The sequence below is a fragment of the Rhinopithecus roxellana genome, chromosome 4, assembly GCF_007565055.1.
Source record: "Rhinopithecus roxellana isolate Shanxi Qingling chromosome 4, ASM756505v1, whole genome shotgun sequence".
Lineage (NCBI taxonomy): Eukaryota > Metazoa > Chordata > Mammalia > Primates > Cercopithecidae > Rhinopithecus > Rhinopithecus roxellana.
Genome location: NC_044552.1, coordinates 47,458,552 through 47,482,436, shown reverse-complemented (window position 1 = coordinate 47,482,436; position 23,885 = coordinate 47,458,552). Strand labels below are relative to the sequence as shown.

Here is a 23,885-nt window from a genome sequence, read left to right as displayed (position 1 = left end):
TACAGGCATGACCCACCGCACCCGGCTTATAATGGCTTTTATATCTGCAATGTCTGCCTCAAAAGCGTGCCCTAAGTTTTTCAGTATTAGAAAATGGTTTACTAAAATATAAATTCACTTATACTGGAAGTCATACATGTATTTTCAAATTCATGGTGAAATACAGTGAGTACCTCTTCCTGCACAAAAAATGCCCTCTGAAGCAGTTTTTAATAGGACTCAACCACAGGCATACCCCCAATCCAGTGCCACATTTGTGTGTACTTCCCAGGGGCCCTCCTACCTCAGCCATCCCCGGGGACTCCAAGCATTTCCTATGTACTAAAATCAATTTGACAATGTCAGTTTCAGAGACTCTCTCAAATTAAACCTTTAACCTCTCAACCAAAGCTGAGAGACTACAGCTAATCTGTTTTAATTGTTAATGTTTTACCTCCATTTTCTCTGTATAACAAGAGAGATGAGTAAATAAAAATTTTGCGCCGGGCGCGGTGGCTCAAGCCTGTAATCCCAGCACTTTGGGAGGCCGAGACGGGTGGATCACGAGGTCAGGAGATCGAGACCATCCTGGCTAACACGGTGAAACCTCGTCTCTACTAAAAATACAAAAACTAGCAGGGCGAGGTGCCGGGCGCCTGTAGTTCCAGCTACTCGGGAGGCTGAGGCAGGAGAATGGCGTAAATCTGGGAGGCGGAGCTTGCAGTGAGCTGAGATCCCGCCACTGCACTCCAGCCTGGGCAACAGAGCAAGACTCCGCCTCAAAAAAAAAAAAAAAAAAAAAAATTCGCCTACTTATTATTGGCTTTCCAAGGGCAACTTTTGTTGAATTTCTAAAATTACAGAATTATTATAGCATTACTTAAGGGTTTATAATCGAATCAATCCTATGTAATTTCTATAGTGACACTAACCTTCAGTTCCACAGGATTATTAGGAAATGTTCTCTCAGACATTGTGGTCACATGGTGTCTAATCCATTGGATGAGGTAGTTCACCATATTCTGGTATTCAATCCATTTGACTTCAACATCCTAGAACAATCAAATGATAGAAAAGGTTCACATCTGTAGATAATAACATTCATATCTAAGACAATTTAGTCAGAAGTCATTCTGTAAACGTACGTATTTGAAGCCTGACAGAGAGAACCAGCTAAATGTTTTCTTACTTTCACCCAGCCCCAATCCCTGTCACATAAACACCTTTAAAAAGATGCTATCAACATTTGGCCACTAACACTAGCCTTATGAGTGCCAATTCTGATCCAAAGAAAGGGGCTGCCTGGGGTATTGTATTTAGAAGACTTCTGAGGCTCAATCTAAGCACTACAGAAAAAATCCAAATTCAATTTGGGGTGTTTACCAGGGCTCAGGATGGGGGAGTAACAACTTGCATAAGCCAAGTTAGTTGCCATCTTTGGCAACTATTTTAGATCTAAATCTACTATGTATCTGAAACTCAAAAGACTTACCCAATATGTAGGAAACCAGATATGTATGCAAACTACAGGAAATGTATATGGTGGGATTATCCAAGTAACTCATTAGGCAAACTCTAAAAATGGAGGAAACTGGAAGGCTGACAACTGCTCTGTTTAAGTATTTGATGAATGCTTATTATGTTCAAAGGTTGTGCTGAGTGTTATAACAAAAAAATACTTTAAGACATAATACCTATTGTCAAGGAGTTACTGTCTAAATGCAGAGGCAAGAGAGATACATAATATAAACAGGCAAAATGAACAGCAGTACTTAATTAAGTGTTGAAATGCTGAAATAAATGAAATGGGTAGTATATGCTAGCTGAGATAAGAAATCAGGCAAGCATATCTGTGCCTTAAAATAGTTTCTAAAGGCTTCTTGGGAAAGGCAGCATCTGAGATGTTCTGCAATGACCAGTAAGTAATTATTGGTGGGGGGAGGTGAGTGGGGGCGCTGAAAAAGTGGACAAAAGGGGAGTCCCAAGTGAGTAAGGACATTGACATGGAAATGCCCTGTCTACCAGTAAACAGTTCATATTGGGAAATCATAGCTAAAAAAGTAGATAAACAGAATAAATATATGCAGTTTTAAATGTCAGAATATCTAGATTGCATTTAACTTTGCAAGGAATATGTAGCTACTGAAAATTTTCAAGCTAAAGACATCAGGTTTTAGACAGATTAATTTGGCAACAGTGTGCAGAGGCAGTGGGAAGAACAACAAAATGGAGATGGAAAGCTGTAAGAAAGCTATCAGCCTAGTTCTGCAGTGATAGGCAGCAGGATCAACATGGAGGTAGTGAGAAGCAGCAGCAAGAGATGGCCAAAAGAAACATTCTGAAGCAACACTCAACACTGAATAGTCAGAGGTGAGCATGGAAACAGGCTACTCAGGGACCCAAAGAAGAGCATGAAGACTTTGAAAAGAAGAACCTAAGGAAGAAAATGGAAACAGGTCTAGAAACAGCACACAGAACTGACAGAAGCAATCAGAAAAGGGAGCTCCTAATCTAAGGGAGCTGATCCCAGATGAGCTCCTAAATCTTCAAAGTAATGTAGGGGGAAAAGGTATCTGCAAAGAGGAAGGCAGAAATCCAAGTGAAGGGGCTCATTCCCAAATATGTGACACATCCAGGGTTTCCTGTTCTCTTCCAGAAATGCATAAGCACTTGTTAGCATAACCACCAAAAAAAAAAAAAAAATGCATCACTGAAGTGAATTATACAAACCTTTAAGAAATAGTAGACTAATAAAGAGCTGAAAGCTATGTGTCAGAGACCTTCCCTCCTTACTAAGTGGCTCTGCTACTTTGGTCAAATCCAATAACTTTCCTCTGGAGCCCTCCTTTAAATCCTAAAAATGTTATCTAGCCAACATTTCACAGAATTGTATGAGGTAACAAATTTGAAATTGTTTTCAAAAGTGAGATATTCTATACATACAAAAAGATAGCAAATACAGCAATGTAAAACAGCACCCAGCTAAAAATGGAAAACTCTAAATTTCAGAAGGTTAAAGCTTTTATTTATAAAATTATCAGTAACTATAAATAGCCTTTTATTTATGACACAAAAGTTTTAATGAGTTATACTTTAAATTTAATGGTAGAATAATATCATGAAATACACAGAATATCAATTCATCAAACAGCATATTAACTCAAATTCTTTAAAATATATTCAACATTCAAAAACTGCAAAAAACATTATCAGTAAATGCAGTCAACTGGTCATTACTGAATCAACAGCTTCCAGTGTGGAAAAATCAATACTCACATTTGCACCAATGCCTTCCCCACCTTCAGGGACTTTAGGAAATGCATCATAGAGAGATGATACATAAGTTATTACTGATTTTTCATCAGGTGAGGAGACATCGACATCTAAAAACAGCAACATAAATCAATTATTTCACGAGGTTGATAAATTACTTTTGATCAGACTTTCATGCCAGTCCACATATAATCAAGAAAACAACTCACCTTCAGGGTCCAGAAGTCTTATAACACCAATTTTTTCTGCTACATAAAAAGCATGCTCTAAATTTGCAAGGTTGCTTTGAACAGCAACAGTATTCATATCTATCAGGTCCGGCCTAGGAAAAAATTCACTGTGTTAATTAGGCTTTCCCATGTGCCAATTCAACATTACATTTATATATGTTTCCATTTACATAACAGCATCTGCTAATATTAATACCAAGCCTGCTTTAAAATGCAGACACTTTCATCAAACATTTAACATTGCTCACTTATCTCAGAAACTTTTGTATCTAAAGCAAATATAACAAGGAAAATATAACAATTTGAACATACATAAATTTCAACAAAGTCTACAAATATATCAGTCAGAATACATACGAGTATTTGTCCTATTCAACTGATTTAAGCTATACTACTCCAACAGCATCCTTCCAATCCAACCAACATCCTATCAGTATTTCTCCTCAAAGACAAAAAGTTTGTAGCTTAGTACAAAATGGTGTCCATGGCCTCCCCATTGCACCATACCCTTTCACATCACCTGTCTTCTATAATCCTATTCATTCTTCCAAGGAGAGATCAAGCTCCACATCCTCTGTGGGGCCTGGCTGATCTTCCTAGCCCTTATGTCTGTCTCTGTTCCCTGAACTCATACTTCCACCCTGCATCACACGATATGGCACTTAGGATAATCGTAGACTTCCTTGCCCTATTAATTCACTGTTTCATGTACATGCACATGTTGTTTCTCCCAAACCATCAACTCCAAGATAGCAAGTACTATGTATTTAAAAAATTTTGTCTTTTATCCTTCTGCTGAAATAAAGAATGATATATAGTACACCCTCAACAAATACCTACTGATAAGTTTGAAAGTAGGTTGGTTCCTTAGTAATCTGAACCGTAAATGAATGTCTAAAATAAGCAATAGTTTATGTTTTCACGAGCACACATGTATGCACGTGCTCCCACACATACACAGTCACACATACCAGACTTCATATCTTTCTAATTTGTGAGATTTACATAACACCCTAAACCATGCAAAAACTTTGAAGCTAGCTCTATCTACATGAGGGAGAAAAAGATTCCTCAAATACTTCTTACAGAGAAAGTGGCAAAATATGGACATTGGAGACTTCACTCAAGGCTAGACCAGTCAGGAAACTTGGATCTCAAAAACAAAGCATTGAAAGAATACAGGAACAATGTGGAAACAGGAAAGCCTTCCAAAAGAGTGGTACTCACCACCCAAAAAAATCACTGAGTAAGAGCCTGTTGATAACTTACAAAGAAAGGCTCTCTACAAGCTCCACAAGCATTCTTGTTTGCTCAAAATAATCATTTGGGGAACCACAGAAAGAGTGGGAGGGCTCAAAGGTAGTGTGGGAGAAATGAAATGCAAATGATTTTGTATACTACTTGGCAGGCTGCTTATACGAAAACCTGTTTGAAAATAAATCATTAGGCCGGGCGCGGTGGCTCAAGCCTGTAATCCCAGCACTTTGGGAGGCCGAGACGGGCGGATCACAAGGTCAGGAGATCGAGACCATCCTGGCTAACACAGTGAAACCCCGTCTCTACTAAAAATACAAAAAACTAGCCGGGCGAGGTGGCGGGCGCCTGTAGTCCCAGCTACTCGGGAGGCTGAGGCAGGAGAATGGCGTGAACCCGGGAGGCGGAGCTTGCAGTGAGCTGAGATCCGGCCACTGCACTCCAGCCCGGGCAACAGAGCAAGACTCCGTCTCAAAAAAAAAAAAAAAAAGAAAGAAAATAAATCATTAATATTAGAAAAGTAAATGGCAATTTGTACTCTTTTTTGTGGTGAGAAAACAGACCTCTCAAGAAAATCTTATACTTTTATATCACTTTGCACTGTGCATAATCTAGAAATGTCGTTACCATTACCTACATGCTCATATTCCAGGAAATTATTAGGAAATCCTTTAATGTTTTCAATCCGCCATCAACACAATCACTCAAAAATGATCCTACAATTATTATAGGAATAATAAATCCACTGACTACTATGGAAGTAAATGACAGACCTCTAAAAATAACATTTTTTATTCACATAGAAACATACTGAAGAATCTGCCAGCCTCAAGATTATTAAATAGGTATGTATAGCAGTCTAGACAAAAACAAGTATCTGAAGTTCTTTCATTAAAACACTGTTTTGTTTCTGTAAAATTTGCACCTTTTGGGGAAATAAAAAACAGCCTTTCTAAGTCTGCCAAATCTCAGAACAAGACATGGCATGTTATTATGAGAACCCTGCCATTAGCAAAGAAAGTAAACACTGAGTAATCCCAGAGGGAATGAATAAAGTCATTGAAGAATCAAGTTTTTCAACTAAGAGAATAAAACATAAAACTTCCTTCAGAATGGCACAGTCATTTCAACACAAAAGCAGCTGTAGAATACAATGAGTCTGAGTAAGTCATCTCTTTTATCATGATGTTTAACACTTTAATGGAACAAAAACTGAAATGGTTTTCCTCCACTAAAAGACAGCAGATAAAGAAAATTAGTTAAACAAAAATGGGAAAAGGGAAAACTTTTAAAACCACTACAAAGCTGGGTGCGGTGGCTCATACCTATAATCCCAATAGTTGGGAGGCTGAAGAGAGCGGATCACCTGAGGTCTGGAGTTTGACACCAGCCAGACCAACATGGTGAAACCCTGTCTCTACTAAAAATACAAAAATTAGCCGGGCATGGTGGCAGGCGCCTGTAATCCCAGCTACTCCGGAGGCTGAGGCAGGAGAAACGCTTGAACCCAGGAGGCACGGGTTGCAGTGAGCCAAGATCGTGCCACTGCACTCCAGGCATGGACAACAAGGGCGAAAGTCCATCTCAAAAAAACACAAAAAACCACTATGAAAATGTAATAGCCTACAGTATTTGAAATGCTATTCCTCCCTTAGCTCATATCCTAACAGAGTGGTGGTCCCTTTGTCTTTCAAATCTGTCTTTCCTCCACCTGCCTGAAGCAACCAGAAGAGGCCTGTGCTGTGTGTGTCCTGTGTACCACCTTCTTTATTCATAGTCTCACTGGGATAACACAACTTTCAAAAACTTCATTTATTTTTCACATATAAAAGATACTTTCATTCTAAAGGTTTCATTCTTTGTAACGCCTTTTTGTGGAATGTTAACAGGAAATGTCTTTTCCATCTTAGGTTTGACTAACCAAAAAGCATTGGACTATATTATAGTGACCATGTTCTCAAGTTATATTTTAGATAGTTGAACATTAACTACTGTAACTTGCCTGTTTTATGGAAACCTTTCAAAATCATATAATGTGATCCTTCACCACTTAAAGTAATAAATACTAGTCTTTTTATGGAAAAAAAAAAGGCCATTCTCTTACTTTTTTATTATTCTATGATAATGTTATCTTTTCAAAATAACCCAATCATCATGCATTATAATTCTTTAAACATGTTTAGGCCGGGCACGGTGGCTCAAGCCTGTAATCCCAGCACTTTGGGAGGCCGAGACGGGCGAATCATGAGGTCAGGAGATCGAGACCATCCTGGCTAACATGGTGAAACCCCTTCTCTACTAAAAAATACAAAAAAAACTAGCTGGGCGAGGTGGCGGACGCCTGTAGTCCCAGCTACTCAGAGGCTGAGGCAAGAGAATGGCCTGAACCCGGGAGGCGGAGCTTGCAGTGAGACGAGGTCGCGCCACTGCACTCCAGCCCAGGCGACAGAGTGAGACTCCGTCTCAAAAAAAAAAAAAAAAACATGTTTATATCCCAGCTTTTCTTTCATAAGCAATTAAAAGTAGCTTACAAAGAAAATACATGATAGCATAAATTTTAAATTAGAAGTATAAAACCAAGGAAAGGTCTTAAAATGAAATTGGAAGTGAGACTAAAAAATTACAAATCACTTATATGCAAGCTTAGTGCCCTTAATTTGTTTTAAAAATATAGGGTAGAAAGGTATCAAAAAATGCTATTGTCATAATACAAAATAATTTTGGGTAAAAGTAATGTTTATCTTTCATACAATACCCATCTTAAAACAGCAATCTCCTCTAGACCAAATATATATATATATATGTATCTCTACAGGCATATATACATATACAGGCATGTTGGCATTTATGTATAGATAGGTATATGTATGGATATAGTATAAGGATATCACCACCTACCCTAACAGGTAACCAAAACTAGCTGAACATAAAAATTTCATGAGAGTTTTTTTTTGACATAGATACTTCCAAGGTAACATTTCAGTACTCCAAAACTTTATTAATACATTAGCTTGCATGAGAATTAAACAGGATTCTGCAGGAACACATGACTTCCACAGTGTTACAAATGGCTAAAGATTAGCACAACAGGCCGGGTGCAGTGGCTCATGCCTGTAATCCCAGCACTTTGGGAGGCCGAGACGGGCGGATCACTTGAGGTCAGGAATTCCAGACCAGCCTGGACAACATGGTGAAACCGGGTCTCTACTAAAAATACAAAAATTAGCCGGGTGTGGTGGTATGCGCCTGTAACCCCAGATACTCGGGAGGCTGAGGCAGGAGAATCACTGGGACCCGGGAGGCGGAGGTTGCAGTGAGCTGAGATCGCACCATTGCACCCCAGCCTGGGTGACAGAGCAAGACTTTGCCTCAAAAAAAAAAAAAAGATTAGCACAACAGACTACCTAAGGCTTCCACAATATATCATGTCAAACACCAAACACACTCAACTGCAAGGAGCATGAAACAACATCAAAACACTTGGAAAGGAAACTCTTAGAAACATGGCAGAGGGGACACTAATTAAAGTTAGCTAAGAGAAAGAGAAAAATGTCAGCTAAGAGAAGAGTACTTTAGTGCAGACACAACGTTACCAAATCCTGAACCAAAAACATGACAACAGCTGAAAAGACACATATGGGAAATATCAATGGCCACAGTCCAAATCGGGATTTTTTTTTTTTAAGGATGAAAAAATAAAGTGACTTAAATTCATAGAGTCTGTTAGGTTATGCTGGCTCTCAGGTGGCACTCAATAGTTATTTATGTGGATACAAACAGTGAGGTTCTGGCTACCCTGCATCTGCTTTCCTATGTTTGAGAAATTTCCCTTTCATAAGTCTTGGGGGTAAGGAGAGGAGCAAAGCCCATTTCCCAATACAAAAACAGAAACATGTCAGGTTTTTCCTGACTCTTTTCTTTGCCCAAGAAACGTCCACTGCATACCTCACCCCTGTACATGATATTACCTGGCCAACTCAAATTCTTTCAGTAGACTCGGTTCCACCATCATTTCCTCCAGGAAGTACTTTCCTCTGTTCCCAAATGCCGTCTGTTATCTTCATGTCTGTATTTACCACATTTTTCATAACTATACATCTGTCTATCTCTCATATTGAACCATGGGCTTCCTGAAGGCAGAGCTTGTGTTTTGTCCATGTTTATGTCCTCAATATCTAGCATAATGCTTAAAACATGAACTTTTGAGGATTAAAGAAATAATAAAGCAATAAATGAGCTATGGGGGCTGGGACATACCAGTGCTTCAAATTCCTTGAGCTATTTTCCATCCTAGACTTGTTCCTTCTCTTTTCACTAATTTCTACTGACAAAACCACCATCTACGGCTTCCAGTCAAATTTTGGAATCCTTATCGAAATCCACATGGACCAGGGTACAATGTCATAGCTTCCTCATATCCTACACAAGCACATACCCTTTCGAGGTTTCCTAAAGGCTTTGTCTCTCCTAAAAAACAATTTGGAAAGTGGGCACAGAGTGAGGACAACAAACAGTGGTGAAGTATAAAAGTTTCAAAAAGCACACATTGCTGCTTCTAGCTTCTCCTCCCCTCTTATGCTCTCATGTGCTCTCAGCTTCAGCTTCTGATAATGCTGCCAGTTGGGATACCTTATAAAGTAATAACAATCACAAAACAACAGGGACTAATAAATACTGATACCTACTATGTGTCAGGCAATGCATTAAAGGACTTAAAGCATTATCTCAATCGTCTCAATGACCCTAAGCATAGGTTGTATTATTATCCTGAACTTACAGATGGAAAAAAAACAAGCATAAGGAAGTTATATAACTCGACCAAGAACACAAATCTGGTAAGTGGCAGTCAGAGTTTGAACTGAGGTCTGTCTGACTAGTCTGATTTCTTCTCTGCAATATCCTGGTATCATAAACTGAGAACTAACTAAACAGTAACACCCAATATGAAGCTGAGAATACAAAATAAAGAAAATACAGAACAAATTATACTTCTACTACTGGGCAAATCAATAATGATGTTGCATATGTATGTGTGTGTATTGACACACTCAGAAAAAATAATGTGTATGCATATGTATGTGTGTGTGTTGACACACTCAGAAAAATAAATCATAAGAAACATGATGAAGTTCCAGATTATTACCAAAACAGAACTCATCAATGCATCCTATACCAATGTTTCCCACACTTGGGTCCCAATACGGATTAAGAATAGAAAGAAAAGCCTGGTTATCTGCATTTCAACAAGTTTCTCTCCCCTCCCTCAGGTGATTCTTATCAGGCGTCTGATAACTACACCATATTAAAAACCCTTGTTTCCAATAATTATTTAATTTTCTTTCAAGATTATAAGCATTTTGTATTGGGGAAAAAAAATCCACAATGTCATCGGCAATTATATAACGACACAAACAAAAGCACCCACAAGCAGAAACACGCTACTGCCTTATGCCCTCAGCAGGAGACAGTGAACCTTTTAACTCTTTTTCAGTGTTTATTTTTATTAAATATACAAGAAAAGAACATATTTAAATGTTCGCAAGGAGGGAGGGTGGGTGTGTCATTTTATGTTTGCCCAACTCTGGAGTACACTATAAAATAATGAAGCCTGGAAAAGATAGCATTTGGTCACACATATATATATATATTTTTTTAATCAGAATCAAAAACCCATCTAAACTTTGTGACTTGAGATATCTTATTACTTGAAAAACCACTGGGCCACAGTTTCATTCCTCAATTTAAAAAGGAAAGACAAGACAGAAAGAAGAATGGTGGTTGTCAAAAGGATGGGGGGAGGGAGAAACGGGGAATTAGAGTTTCATGGGTACAAAGTTTCAGTTACGCTGTATGAGAAGAGTTCTGGAGATGGATGACGGTGATGGTTGTACAACAAAATAAATGTACTTAATGCCACTTAACTACCAACTTAAAACTGATTAAGATGGTAAATTTTATGTACCTTATCACAATCTAATTTTTTTAATTTTTTTTTTTTTTTTGAGACAAGAGTCTCGCTCTGTCACCCAGGCTGGAGTGCAGTGGTGCAATTTCGGCTTACCGCAACCTCTGCCTCCCAGGTTCTAGCGATTCTCCTGCCTCAGCCTCCCGAGTAGCTGGGATTACAGGCACCCACCACCATGCCCAGCTAATTTTTGTATTTTTAGTAGAGACGGGGTTTAGCCATGTTGGCCAGGCTGGTCTCGAACCCCCGACCTCAAGTGATCCGCTTGCTTCGGCCTCCCAAACTGCTAGGATTATAGGCGTGAGCCGCTGCGCCTGGCCATAATTCTTTTTTTTTTTTGGAGATGGACTCTCACTCTGTCGCCAGGCTGGAGTGTAATAGTGCAATCTCGGCCCACTGCAACCCCCGCTTCCCAGATTCAAGTGATTCTCCTGCCTCAGCCTCCCAAGTAGCTAGGAATTCTTTAAATTTTTAAGAGACTGTTTTTACATATTTGAGAGAAAAGGCTAAATTGAGGTGGAACACACACACAAAGCAAAGAACTGTGAGTCTGGTGTCCTGTGATTTAGTCCTAATTTGCTCTGTGACTTTGGACACACATCCTGTAACCTGTGTCTCAGTTCTTTCTGCAGAAAATGAGTAGCAAGAATTATGGAAGTTAGAACAAAAATCAGCTACAGAGCATCTGGAAATGTGTATGAGTATGGGAGGGAGGACCTTATGGGCTGGTGGTAGCATAAGGTTCAAAGAACTCAACTGATTTACCCAAGATCTCAAGAGATTTACGTGAAAATAGTTGTGAAACTTAGTATAAAGAGCAATGTGCACAGGTTACTAAGACGTATCTATCAGCATAAAAGCAACACCACAAAAGGGTAATCAGAGAAGACAACTTGATGCTTTGGTATGCTACATAGAAAGTAATTCTTTCCAGTCAAAAAACTAGCAAGTTCATTCATTTATTCACTCACTCAATATTTAATATGCATTTACCATGTGCCAGGAAGTAAGGCACTGAGAACAGCCGCTGTGCATATGGAGAGCTCAGAGCTCCAAAGGTTGCTCAGGAGTAAACCAGGAGAAAACCTGGTGGAAGAGCACTCAGGTGATGAAAAAAGACATGCATAGGTCTGTGGTTGAAGGGCACAGGACTACAAGGAGACCAGTGCATGAGTGGGGAGCCAGCAGCCAGGGGAAGAACATGGTGAGACATGGGGCTTGGATGTGTGGCAAAAGGCCAAGACAATGCTGACTCTCATGAACGTCTTAAAGGATTGTAAACTTTTTTCCTAAGAGCTATGAAAAGCCATCAAAATGCATTAAGGAGGATTGGAAGAGATTAAATGATCAGATCTGGGGGTGGACAGAGAAAAAAATTTAAATGGTCAAAGAACTCCCACAGAATCTAGTTAAGTGGCCATGGTGGCTTGCAGAAGAATGTGGCAGCAGTAGATAAAAAGTGGTCAAGTCAGGAGATATTTAGAAAGGCAAATCTACAGAACCCAGTTACATGACAATGGTTACAGTAAATAGGGCTGTAAGCATGGATGAGAGACAACATAGAGAGAAAAGAAAAAGTCCAACACGCAATCTTGAAAAACTCCAGTGTTTACTGGTCTTGTGAAAGAGGCCAAGTTTACAGAGGGAACTGAGCAGGAGCAGACAAGAAGTGGGAGAAAAACCAGGAGTACAGTGTCATAAAAGCTAAAGGAAAGAGTATTTCAAGAAGAAAAGAATGGCCAATAGCGTGAAATACTAAAATGTAAGGAAGATGAGGCCTGAAAAATATCCACTGGATTTAGCTACACAGAAGTCACCCATCACCCAACAATAAGTGTTTTAATGAATTATGGAGTAAGAGACTAGATTAGTATGTGTAGAAGAATGAGTATGAAGTGAAGAAATGATGATGGAGAGAATATTGCCAACTCTTCTGAGGACTTTGGCCTTGAAGGAAAGGAATGATATAAGGTAGTAGCTGGAATAAAGCATGCAGTTAAGGGAGAGTGTTTTTGTTGACTGTTGTTTTATTAACAGAAGAGGCTGCAGCATGCTTAAAATCCAATAAGAAAGATCTACTGAAGGAAAAAGATGAATATATACAAGGCAATGACAGAGATAAGATCCAGGGCACAGCAGGAGGGGACAGGCTTTGGGTAGGTGGAGAGAGGACTCCTGTGTTGAAAAGAACCAGGGGGGTGAGGACGGGCGCAGATGAAGATAGGTTTGTGTCTTTGGTAGCAAAAAAGACTTTCTACTTGTTGGCTTCAATTTTCTCTGGGAGTAGGAGTCTAGATCACCTGTCAACACTGAAAAAAGGTGGTGGGAGGAGGTGCTGTGAGGAAGAGAAGGGTTAATCACACAGATAGAAAAAGACTGCTGGCCAGAACCATTTGAGGCTGGTGATGATGAAGTTCTAATGAAATCAATCTACCCTGAAGTATCGCTTTCTCTGGTGTGCTTCCTGTGTGGGGACGTGCACAGACAAAGCACATGGCTGGGCTCATACAGGCTCAGCCTTTGCTGGCGAAACAGTACATACTCAGCAGTTTGCAAGGAACTGAAAAGGGACTGGGTGGAAGTGTAAAACAAAACAAAAACAAGCCTCATTCCATTTACCTAGACACCATTTTTAGAACACCTTCTATGCTACAGAACAACCCACACAGAGGTGACTGAAGACACATATGCCACTTAACATCTGCTTTTCAAAAGATCACAATAAAAATATACATTCAATATGTCTCACTATCCTATGACAGCAGAGAAGTTACCATAACAAATTCCTGAAGATGACTGTTTCGATTAAATCATGTTCAGGCTTAGCATGTCCTTACTGTTCTTATTGGTGCAAAAAGCAGCTCACCTTGCAATCGCCAAAAAAAAAAAAAAAAAAAGGCCTGCATAACTCAGTGTGGACATCCCTTCATGCTCATATTTGGGCACAGATTAGAAACAAGCTATGAAGGTAATTTTCCCTTGTTCTCAAAACTAGGTGCCTGAGTTTTTTCAAATATTCTTTTTTTTTTCTACAAAGTGACTCTCCATTAACAAGGTAGACAGCAAAAATGAGCAACAGTATATTTATAGCAAGTTTAGTACTTCAAGGTTAGAGTCTAACAACTTCAATAATTAAAAGATACCTAATGAATTATAACTTTCTCATTTCACAAAGAACAATAAATCCCATAATAGCCTAAATTTTAATGAATACAGAGAATGGTATTGATGTTGATAGAGAAGTAACTCTTCCAGTACCTACATTTTAGTGAACTAATAAAAGTAAAATTTAAGTAAACTTTAGTGACTAAAGGATAAATACACCCTCCCCAAAAAGGTGGTAGTGGCAATCAATTTATTTTTATTATGGTAGAAAACTAAATCTCAAACTACTTCATATCACAGACTAAGATGAGAATGTGAATAATCAAGTCAAAATACAAGAAGTGTTAAAACAAACAGATGAACCTGTCAAAGAAAAACAGGTGGAGTTACATATACCGGCTGCTCCTGTAATGTAAAAGAAATCTTCATGTGAGAGAAAGGTAAGAGAATGCTAAAGGGAAACATGACAAAGGCAGGACTTGTCAAGTTTCTAAGCAAGGAGAGTCTTGATCAAAACCCCATCTTCCCTCAAGCTTTACAGCCCTATTTTTAGTGGATCAGCGGCAGCATGCAGGGGGAGGGGAAACTCATGTTTATTACATTCTTCTTGAATTTCCAGGAGAGTAATAGGCAGTCTCTCTTATGCTACCTCAAGACAGCCCTACTCTAACTTTTTTTTTTTTTTTTTGAGATGGAATTTCAGTCTTGTTACCCAGGCTGGAGTGCAATGGCGCCATCTCAGCTCACTGCAGCCTCCGCCTCCCGGGTTCAAGCGATTTTCCTGCCTCAGCCTCCTCAGTAGCTGGGATTATAGGCGCCACCAGTTAAAAAAAAATACAGCCGGGCGCGGTGGCTCAAGCCTGTAATCCCAGCACTTTGGGAGGCTGAGACGGGTGGATCACGAGGTCAGGAGATTGAGACCATCCTGGCTAACACGGTGAAACCCCGTCTCTACTAAAAATACAAAAAACTAGCCGGGCGAGGTGGCGGGCGCCTGTAGTCCCAGCTACTCCGGAGGCTGAGGCAGGAGAATGGCGTAAACCCGGGAGGAGGAGCTTGCAGTGAGCTGAGATCCGGCCACTGCACTCCAGCCTGGGCGACAGAGCAAAACTCCGTCTCAAAAAAAAAAAAAAAAAAAAAAAAACAAAAAGTTAGCCACCAGGCCTGGCTAACTTTTTGTATTTTTAGTAGAGCTGCCATTTCTCCATGTTGGCCAGGATGGTCTTGAACTCCTCACCTCAAGTGATCCACCTGCCTCAGCCTCCCAAAGTGTCAGGATTACAGGCGTGAGTCATCACGCCCAGCCGACCCTCTAACTTTTTCAATGATCACATCACTGAAAGTTGTCAACTTATTTAGTCATTTTTTCCCCCTAAACTCTTAACACATGCATGCTTAGACTAACAGCTTGCACATCAAACAGAGTGAAACATGGGCCTGCAATTTCATCACTGGTATAGCTTTAAAAGCTGAAAAGAAATAATTTTATGAATGAAAGGGCAAAGTAAAAGAATAGAAAAAAAAAAGAGTGGAGCTTAGACCTGCTAAAAGGTACTTAACAATTAAGAGGTGTTTGTTTCTCAAAAGCATCATGGAGGGAAATAGTGCAGAAGGGGTATGCATCAGTACAACTCTTTTGGCAGACAATTCAGAGGTACGTCTCAAAATTTTAAATGTAATACCCTTTGTCCCAGCAATTCCACTTCCAGGACCTTATCCTATGGACATATTCACACGCCTCACAAAGACACATACAAAGTTCAATACACAGTTTTAAAAGCAAAAAAAAAAAACCAACATAATATCCATCAATAAGGCACTCTAAATAAAACATTATATGCATACAAAAGAATACCATATGGCATTTTTTTAAAATCACAGATACGAGAAGAAGTAGGACTGTGGTAAAAAGTGACTGCTGTAGAAACTGCAACCAGGTTTGCCAGGCTCCCATGAAGAGGACAACCAAATGAGCTATCTCCCTACTGTGGCTGTGTCACTTTTTCAGTTTTCTGCCTCAAAAATGGAAGTAGGAGAATGTGGGCTATACCTTACATCACATCTATAAAGATCTTTTTCGGCTGGTTATAGTGGCTCATGCCTGTAATCCCAGCACTTTGGGAGGCCAAGGCAGGTGGATCATTGAGGTCAGGAGTTTGAGACCAGCCTGACCAACAGGGTGAAACCCCGTCTCTACTAAAAATACAAAAAAATTAGCCAGGCATAGTGGTGCATGCCTGCAGTCCCAATTACTCAGGAGGCTGAGGCAGGAAAATCGCTTGAACCCGGGAGGTGGAGGTTGCAGTGAGCCGAGATCACGCCACTGCACTCCAGCCTGGATGACAGTGCAAGACTCAGTCTCAAAACAAAACAAAAAACACACAGTAATGGGAGGCTTCATATTACAGAGAATTTCTGTAAAATTAATCTGGGCAAGAAGGCCAGGAACATAAAAACAAAGTAATATATTCAGGTATTTCCTCTAAATATTTACATGCCAAATTACATCCTCCAAATTATACGTAAAACCATACAGCCACAATAAAAATGGTCACTAGATGCAGATACTAACTCTTACAACTCGCTTGGATGCAGATGCATTACATTATAAGCAGTGTGCATTAGCTCTTCACGAATTTTAAAACATGATAATGGTTAGAACTCATCCATTCCTGCTCTCAAAGTTCAATCATTTTGAGTTCATTTGGCAAGGTAAATAAGTAATTTGATTTTTTTCTACACAAGCTGAAATACTGGTAACTATTTTTTAATTGATAACTTTCAGGCTCTGTGTGTGTCTGGCTTGTGGCCAAACTACAGCCCATGGCTGTGTGTATGCACACACATACACATACCCTCATACCTCTGCATTCTGCAGCCTGAAGGCTAAGTCAACACTAAGCCAACTTCCTATTGGAACATTTCAAACCCTAAAGGGCCTTCTCTGGGTATTAAACCAGTCCAATCCAGTTTAGCTTCTAAGGTGTGACTGAATTCATGCCTATGACTGAATCACCAGCCTCCAGGTCAAACTATTAAACAAGCTGACTGTGACTACAGCTATACAATCTAACCTTCCCAGTTACAGCATCTTTAAACTTTAATATAATGAAATATGATGGCCCTATTATATTCTCATTCAAAATACAAACAATGGACAAAATAATTGCTATCCAACTACATACTCAGACAAGTGAAAAGTTCCTGCCTAATTAGAAAACATTTAACTGCTTTGCTCCTGCATACAACCTATTCCCAAAATTTTGCATCTTAATTGGTTAATATATTTAAAACAAACCTATGAAAAGACTGCCAGGGGCATTAAAAGGCAAATTATTTATTTATTTACATTTTGCTTTTTTATTTTTATTTTTTAAAGGCAATTTAAATAAACAAATGAGATAAATTAAAAACAAGAATAAGACAGGCAGAAACTAGTAAGCAGAAAAAATCTCTTCAAACACACACACCCCTAGTTTTAGTCTTGACATACTTAGTGTCTTTCCATAGCGCCACCTCTGATTTGCAAGGCCCTTCCACACATTTTGCACTGTTCTCTCTGGCCTTCAGGTACATATTCATGTTCATGCCTGCTCAGGCAGACTTGTTTTTACACAGAGCAATGTTAGGCACTGTTGTTTTGGAATTTGGCTTTCATTAATGTTCTAGGGCAGATATCCACTTGGAAAGAATGAGAGAAGCCAGACAAGTCAGAGGCTAAGTTTCCAGCTGGAAGTCAGAGCTTTACCTCTCTCAAAAAGAAACAAGTCAATTTTACTGTGATGCCTCAGCAAACCCTTAAATAAGAGAAGATTTGAACCCTCTGCTTGTAACAAGCACTACTGAAGTAGTGCTTCACTGTCTGAAGAACAAGCACTACTGTCCTGGATTTCACTCCTCTATATCAACCCCAACTCTTGGGGACTTATTAATCCACTAGTGTTTAAAGGATACTCCTAGGATCCCTTGCCTATTGGCTCTTGGTTAATTCTACTTTATTCTCTCTTGCTTTTAACCTGCTTACACAACAGATGTTTTTGTGACATTCTTTTGATCTAAGTTCATCAAATCCAGTATTCTTTGTTAGTCTTTTGATTGAAAATTAAGGTAAGATTGGGGCAATAGTAAGGCTTATTTACCCACAGTTGTGGTTTTTAGCAAAAAGGTTGTATTATATTCTAAAAAAATTAAAGTATACAAACAGAACAAGCAGAAACTAGTACATGTACGTAATATTTTTATTATTTGAACCTTTTTCATTGAAAACTGAACATAACACACAGAAGTTCCTAGAAGGAATTATGAACAGAATTTCCTAACACAGGTTTAAGGGAAAGACATAATGTATTTATCAGTGACCTATTTAAATAGAAACTATAGAACTATCCCTTGCAATCTCTTCCACTAAAGCATATAACTTTCATTTTTATTACCCCCATTGCATAATCCAGGCTCTTTGTCCTCTTTAGGATAATGTGACATACTAAAACTGCTTAATTTCGCTGTAATTTTGCTCTTACTCATTCTAAGAATCTTAATGTTCTTTTATTATCCATAATTTTCCTTAAGTTGTTATGAGTTGTTGCTGATGCTATTTTCATAGATGGCTAACTGTAAGTTAAACTGTAAGGCTAACTGTAAGTTAAACAAGTTCATTAAACCCTCATTAATTAAAGTTAAACAACTTTAGTAACTAATTAATTAAACAACTAAATTAAACCCTCATTAGGCACTGTTGTTTTGGAATTTGGCTTTCATTAATGTTCTAGGGCAGATATCCACTTGGAGAGAATGAGAGAAGCCAGACAAGTCAGAGGCTAAGTTTCAAGCTGGAAGTCAGAGCTTTACCTCCCTCAAAAAGAAACAAGTCAATTTTAAAATGAATTTTAAAACATGATAATGGTTAGAACTCATCCATTCCTGCTCTCAAAGTTCAATCATTTTGAGTTTATTTGGCAAGGTAAATAAGCAATTTGATTTTTTCTACACAAGCTGAAATACTGGTAACTATTTTTTAATTGATAACTTTCTTACAAGAGGCAAAGACCTTAGTTGTCAGTTGTATATGGTACTATTCATTTAGTCATTTCTTAAGTTCATCGATAATTTTCATATATCTTTCCTGAAAATATAATTGATCTTCAACAATGCACTATCACAGTTGTTCTGGTCAACAGTTCCATTTCTTGAAATCTAGTTTGCCTAAAGGAAACTATGTAAGTAGTTACATAGAAGTATATGAAGATGAGAATTCAGAGCAATCACCTCTGTTATGTAAAAGGTATGTGATGTCAAAAACATGAGTTACTCTTTGAGCCTCAGTGTCTCTATTGACAAAAATGAAGTCATGCATAAAGACAGCAACAACCGGACACTGGGGACTACTATGGGGTGGGGGGCAAGTGCTGAAAAACTACCAATTAGGTGTGATGCTCACTACCTAGGTGACAGGATCAGTTGTACCCCAACCTTCAGCATCATGCAATATACCCAAATAACAACCCTGCACATATACCCCTAGAATCTAAAATAAAAGTTGAAATTATTTTAAAAACAGAGTCACAATCTATTTCACAGGACTGTGGTAATTTTAAAAGCTAACACATTAAAAAACAGCTAGGACAGAAACTGCCACAACATGGCCAACATTATACATCTATTTCTTAAGTAATTATTTTGTGACTGTTACTTACTTTTTACCTTCATGGATCATTTTTATTCTGTAACATCTATAAATTACATTTATTATAAAAATTTCTCTTCATTGTTATTTCACATATTAATTATTTCAAGAAACATGAAAATTATATTTTCCATGGAAAAATTTAGGATACTGAATTGTTAGGAAAACAAATACTCTTTATGGGGTTAATAAACATCCTTTTTATTTTCAAGAGTCATATTCTATATGGAAACACTAATAAAAATGTGCTGGACAATCCAAATATATTTGATTAATAACTTGTAACAGTATAATTTATATTAATACAAAAGGTGAAGGATGCTATTGCTCTGTTCCTATTTCAGATCAATATTTCTAAATCTTTAGAAGATATGCACCAAAAATCTTACTAAGTAAGTCACCTATCACAAATAATACTGGTTTGCTTTAAGTCAAAAATATATTTTCCTTCTAATTTCTGGAGAAAAGTTTCCTATTCTATCTTGAGGATGCAAATTTGCTGCATAAGGATAACCACATCCCTCTTTTCATCCACTACAGCAACCAACAGAAACCAAACCCACTGTATCACCTCAGATAAATTTTATTGCCAAAGCCAAGTAAAATCCATATAAATGTTTGATCTAAATACAAAAAATAAAGCCCAATAAAATGGACATTTTCCACAACAAATTCAAATACAGCACAAAACTTATGGAAATAATTATCAAGTAAAAACAATTATTAAGTAAAAAACTACTCTTTTTTTGAGACAGGGTCTTGCTCTGTCGCCTACCCCAGAGTGTGTGACACAGTCACAACTCACTGCAGTCTCGACCTCCTGGACTCAAGCTACCTACCCACTACCCACCTCAGACTCCCAAGAAGAAAATGAGGAGGAGGCAGAAGCAGATAACGTTTAGGACCCTTTTTAGTCTAAAGCTGTACTAACAGACTATAAACACAACACAGAAGTCAGGTCACAACAGGCAGAGTCAAGCAACTGAAAGTAGAGAATTAAAAAAATAACTCCAAAGAAAATTCTAAATTCCAATTCTAAATTCTCTACAGGTGTGTGCTACCACGCCTGGCTAATTTTTAAATTTTTTGTAGAGATGGGGTCTTGGTGTGTTGCCCAGGCTGGTCTCCAACTCCTAAGCTCCAGCAATCCTCCTGCCTCAGCCTCCCAAAGTGCTGGGATTACAGGTGTGAGCCAGGGCACCCAGCCAAGACATTACTCTCTAAATGTGATTATGATTGTCCAATATCAAAAAATTTGCTCATGGTGATATTTTGACTGTTTATATTTCTTTTTTCTTTTAGAGTAAATCAAGGTATTCAACGGAGAGAAATACATACAATTCAACTCTCTTCATTTAATTATTTCACATGCTGGAAGAAAAGTATTCTTTTTTTTTTTAAGAAAGGTTCAATGACTTCAACTAAAAATGAAGTTCTACAGATGAAAGGTTTCTTCTAGTGAAAGAAACCACAATAATATTTTATAAGCCACAGAACAACAACAGAATTTCAGCAACAAAGAAATCTTGTAAGCATTTAAACCTGATACATGGTGTTTTAACCATGAATCTTAACAAAGGAAAATAAAGCAAACTAGGAAAACCAAAGTTCTAAGTTAAAGCTAAACATTGTTCTAAAAAGTTCTTTCTGTCAAAATAAAAGTTCAAAACAAATAACTAATTCAAAGACTCAAATTCTCACCTAAAGCAGTAAGAGCTCTATGACATCAAACTTTCATAGGAAATTTTAGGATCTCCGACACACACAATGAAATACTTAAGTACTTAGGAGAAAAATGCGTTATATATATATACACATACACACACCAATTTGTATTTATAATTTTTCATGAGTACTAGAGAGATAATGTCCAGAGGCCATTGTTTTTAAAAGTAGGGGTTTTTCTAATCTATTTTATTTTTGTAGAAATGGGGTCTTGCTATATTGTCTAGGTTGGTCTCAAACTCCTGGCCTCAAGCAATCCTCCTGCTTCATCCTCCCTGCCAAAAGTAGGTTATTTTAGAAGAATAGCTGGCTCCTGTATTTTGCTTCTGCCTAAAAAACTTCAAAGGAGAGAGCAGAACACACCCTCAAAGAAGCATTGTTACAAATACTTTAGGTATCACAATTGAAATATTTTAATTCAAAGGCCACAAAGATTCTATCATTCCAAGTATAGAATGTGTCCAGCTGCACAGCCTTCTCATGGCCTCTCATTCTAAGTCACCTGGACAGTGCAGTATGATGATCGCTGTGTCTGCAGCCACTAAACCTTCACTCAAGAAGATCTGGTGCTTTAAACAAGTGTAGGCAAGTTGATCCTGGTTTTTCTTTTTGATTCAGCAACCTACACCCACCTCTATTTAAATGTTGTTCCACAAAGGAAGGATACAATTATAATGTTTAAAAATAGGGGCCAGGCGTGGTGACTCATGTGGCCAGGCACGGTGGCTCACGCCTGTAATTCTAGCATTTTGGGAGGCCAAGGTAGGTGGTTCACCTGAGGTCAGGAGTTAAAGACCAGCCTGGCCAACATGGTGAAATCCTGTCTCTACTAAAAAAATAACAATAATAATAAAATTAGCCAGGAGTGGTGGCAGGTGCTTGTAATCTCAGCTCCTTGGGAGGCTGAGGCAGGAGAATCGCTTAAACCTGGGAGGCGGAGGTTGCAGTGAGCCAAGATCATGCCATTGCATTCTAGCCTGGGCAACAATAACGAAACTACATCTCAAAAAATATATTAATTAATTAATTAAATAAAATAAAAATAGGGGCTCCTGAGTGTGCATATGTGGAGGATTCACCACAGTTTTTAGATGTTGAAATTTCCAAAATAAAAAGGAAGAAAGGAAAGGGGAGAGAAAAGAGAAGTGAAAGGAAAGAAGAGGAAAGAGAGAAAGAGAACGGGATGTCAAGTCAAACAGAGCTGGCTTTGAGTCTAAGTTCTCTAACTTATTAGCAGTATAAACTTGGTAAACCTAAGGTTCCTTATTTGTAAAATTTGGATAATAACAATTCCTGCTTTATGAGATTGTTAGGAGATTTGAATGAGATAACATGTGTATAGCATTTAAGAGAATGTAGAAAGTTATCAAACCATTAACTATCCTATATAATTATTTTTATTATAATCAAATAAATTTGTCAGTTTAATGACTTTACAGTTCACATATAGTTTATAATTTAATGACTTCATAGCTTTAGGAATATAGTTAGTTATTCAACAACATGACATAATATTTGTAAAACCAAAAAAAAAAAAAAAAAAAAAACCTGAGATCAGTAAATATATCTTGATATATTTCTTGAAAACTGAAATCAAGTTTTCAGCCTGTAATCCCAGCACTTTGGGAGGCCGAGGTGGGTGGATCACCTGAGGTCAGGAGCTCAAGACCAGCCTGGCCAACATGGTGAAACCCCATCTCTACTAAAAACATAAAAATTAGCCGGGTGTGGTGGCATACGCCTGTAATCCCAGCTACTCAGAAGGCTGAGGCAGGAGAATCGCTTGAACCTGGGAGATAGAGGTTGCAGTGAGCCAAGATCGTGCCACTGCACTCCAGTCTGGGTAACAGCATGAGACTTTGTCTCAAAAAAAAAAAAAAAAAGAAATACATTATTTTCAGTAAATACTTTCTGGGGATTTAGCTTCTTAATAAGGCAATAAGAACATGAACCCAAGAGCCAGATTGCCTAAGTTTGAGTTCCAAGTCTGCCACTCACTGGTTGTATGACTGCAAGTCAAGTATTTACTGTGTCTCAGTTTCTGTCTGTTTACTGGGATGACAATAGGGATGTTGTGAGGAGTAAATGAATTAACATATGTAAACTGCTTAGAACAGTGCCTGACACTTAGTAAGTGCTATGTAAGTATTAATGTGGATTTAGTTGTTAATAATTCTCACCAGGAAACTATTTACCACCCCAAAACTGGCAATTGCTAAGCCCACTCACTAGAGTAATTAGACTAGGAGATACGAACTGGAAACTTGTGGGCTACAAGTCTGAACTAAACTCTAATCTTCATACTCAGCAGTTCTTTAGAGGCAAAATCAAAGTTTGCTATCTGCTAAGTTACTGCCAATATCCAAAGACATATTACAGCCGTGTGTGTGCGCGAACGTGTGTGTGTGTGTGTGTGTGTGTGTGTACACACTACAATTCAGAATGATGGCCTCTAAGTAGTGGAAATATGATTTAAAAATTTTTTTTTATTTTCTTAAGCTAGAGTCTCACTCTGTCACTCAGGCTGCAGTGCAGTCACATGATCACGGCTCACCGCAGCCTTGGCCTCCGGAGTAGCTGGAAATACAGGCGCCTGCCACCATGCCAAGCTAATTTTTTGTATTTTTTTGCAGAGAGAGGGTTTTACCCTTTTGCCAAGGCTGTTCTCCAA

The 23,885-nt window shown here is 38.4% G+C and overlaps 1 protein-coding gene across 15 annotated transcripts in view; it reads right to left on the bottom strand.

Annotated features, from left to right (window-relative positions):
- DST (dystonin) overlaps positions 1–23,885 on the bottom strand; it is a 385,237-nt gene that overhangs the window by 183,584 nt on the left and 177,768 nt on the right. For all 15 annotated transcript variants that reach the window (XM_010387943.2, XM_030928393.1, XM_010387944.2 and 12 more), the window contains 3 exons: positions 3,462–3,574; positions 3,256–3,362; positions 912–1,031 (listed from right to left, as the gene is read on the bottom strand). In XM_010387943.2, the coding sequence (XP_010386245.2) occupies positions 912–1,031; positions 3,256–3,362; positions 3,462–3,574 (340 nt within the window). The remainder of the gene's footprint in view (positions 1–911; positions 1,032–3,255; positions 3,363–3,461; positions 3,575–23,885) is intronic.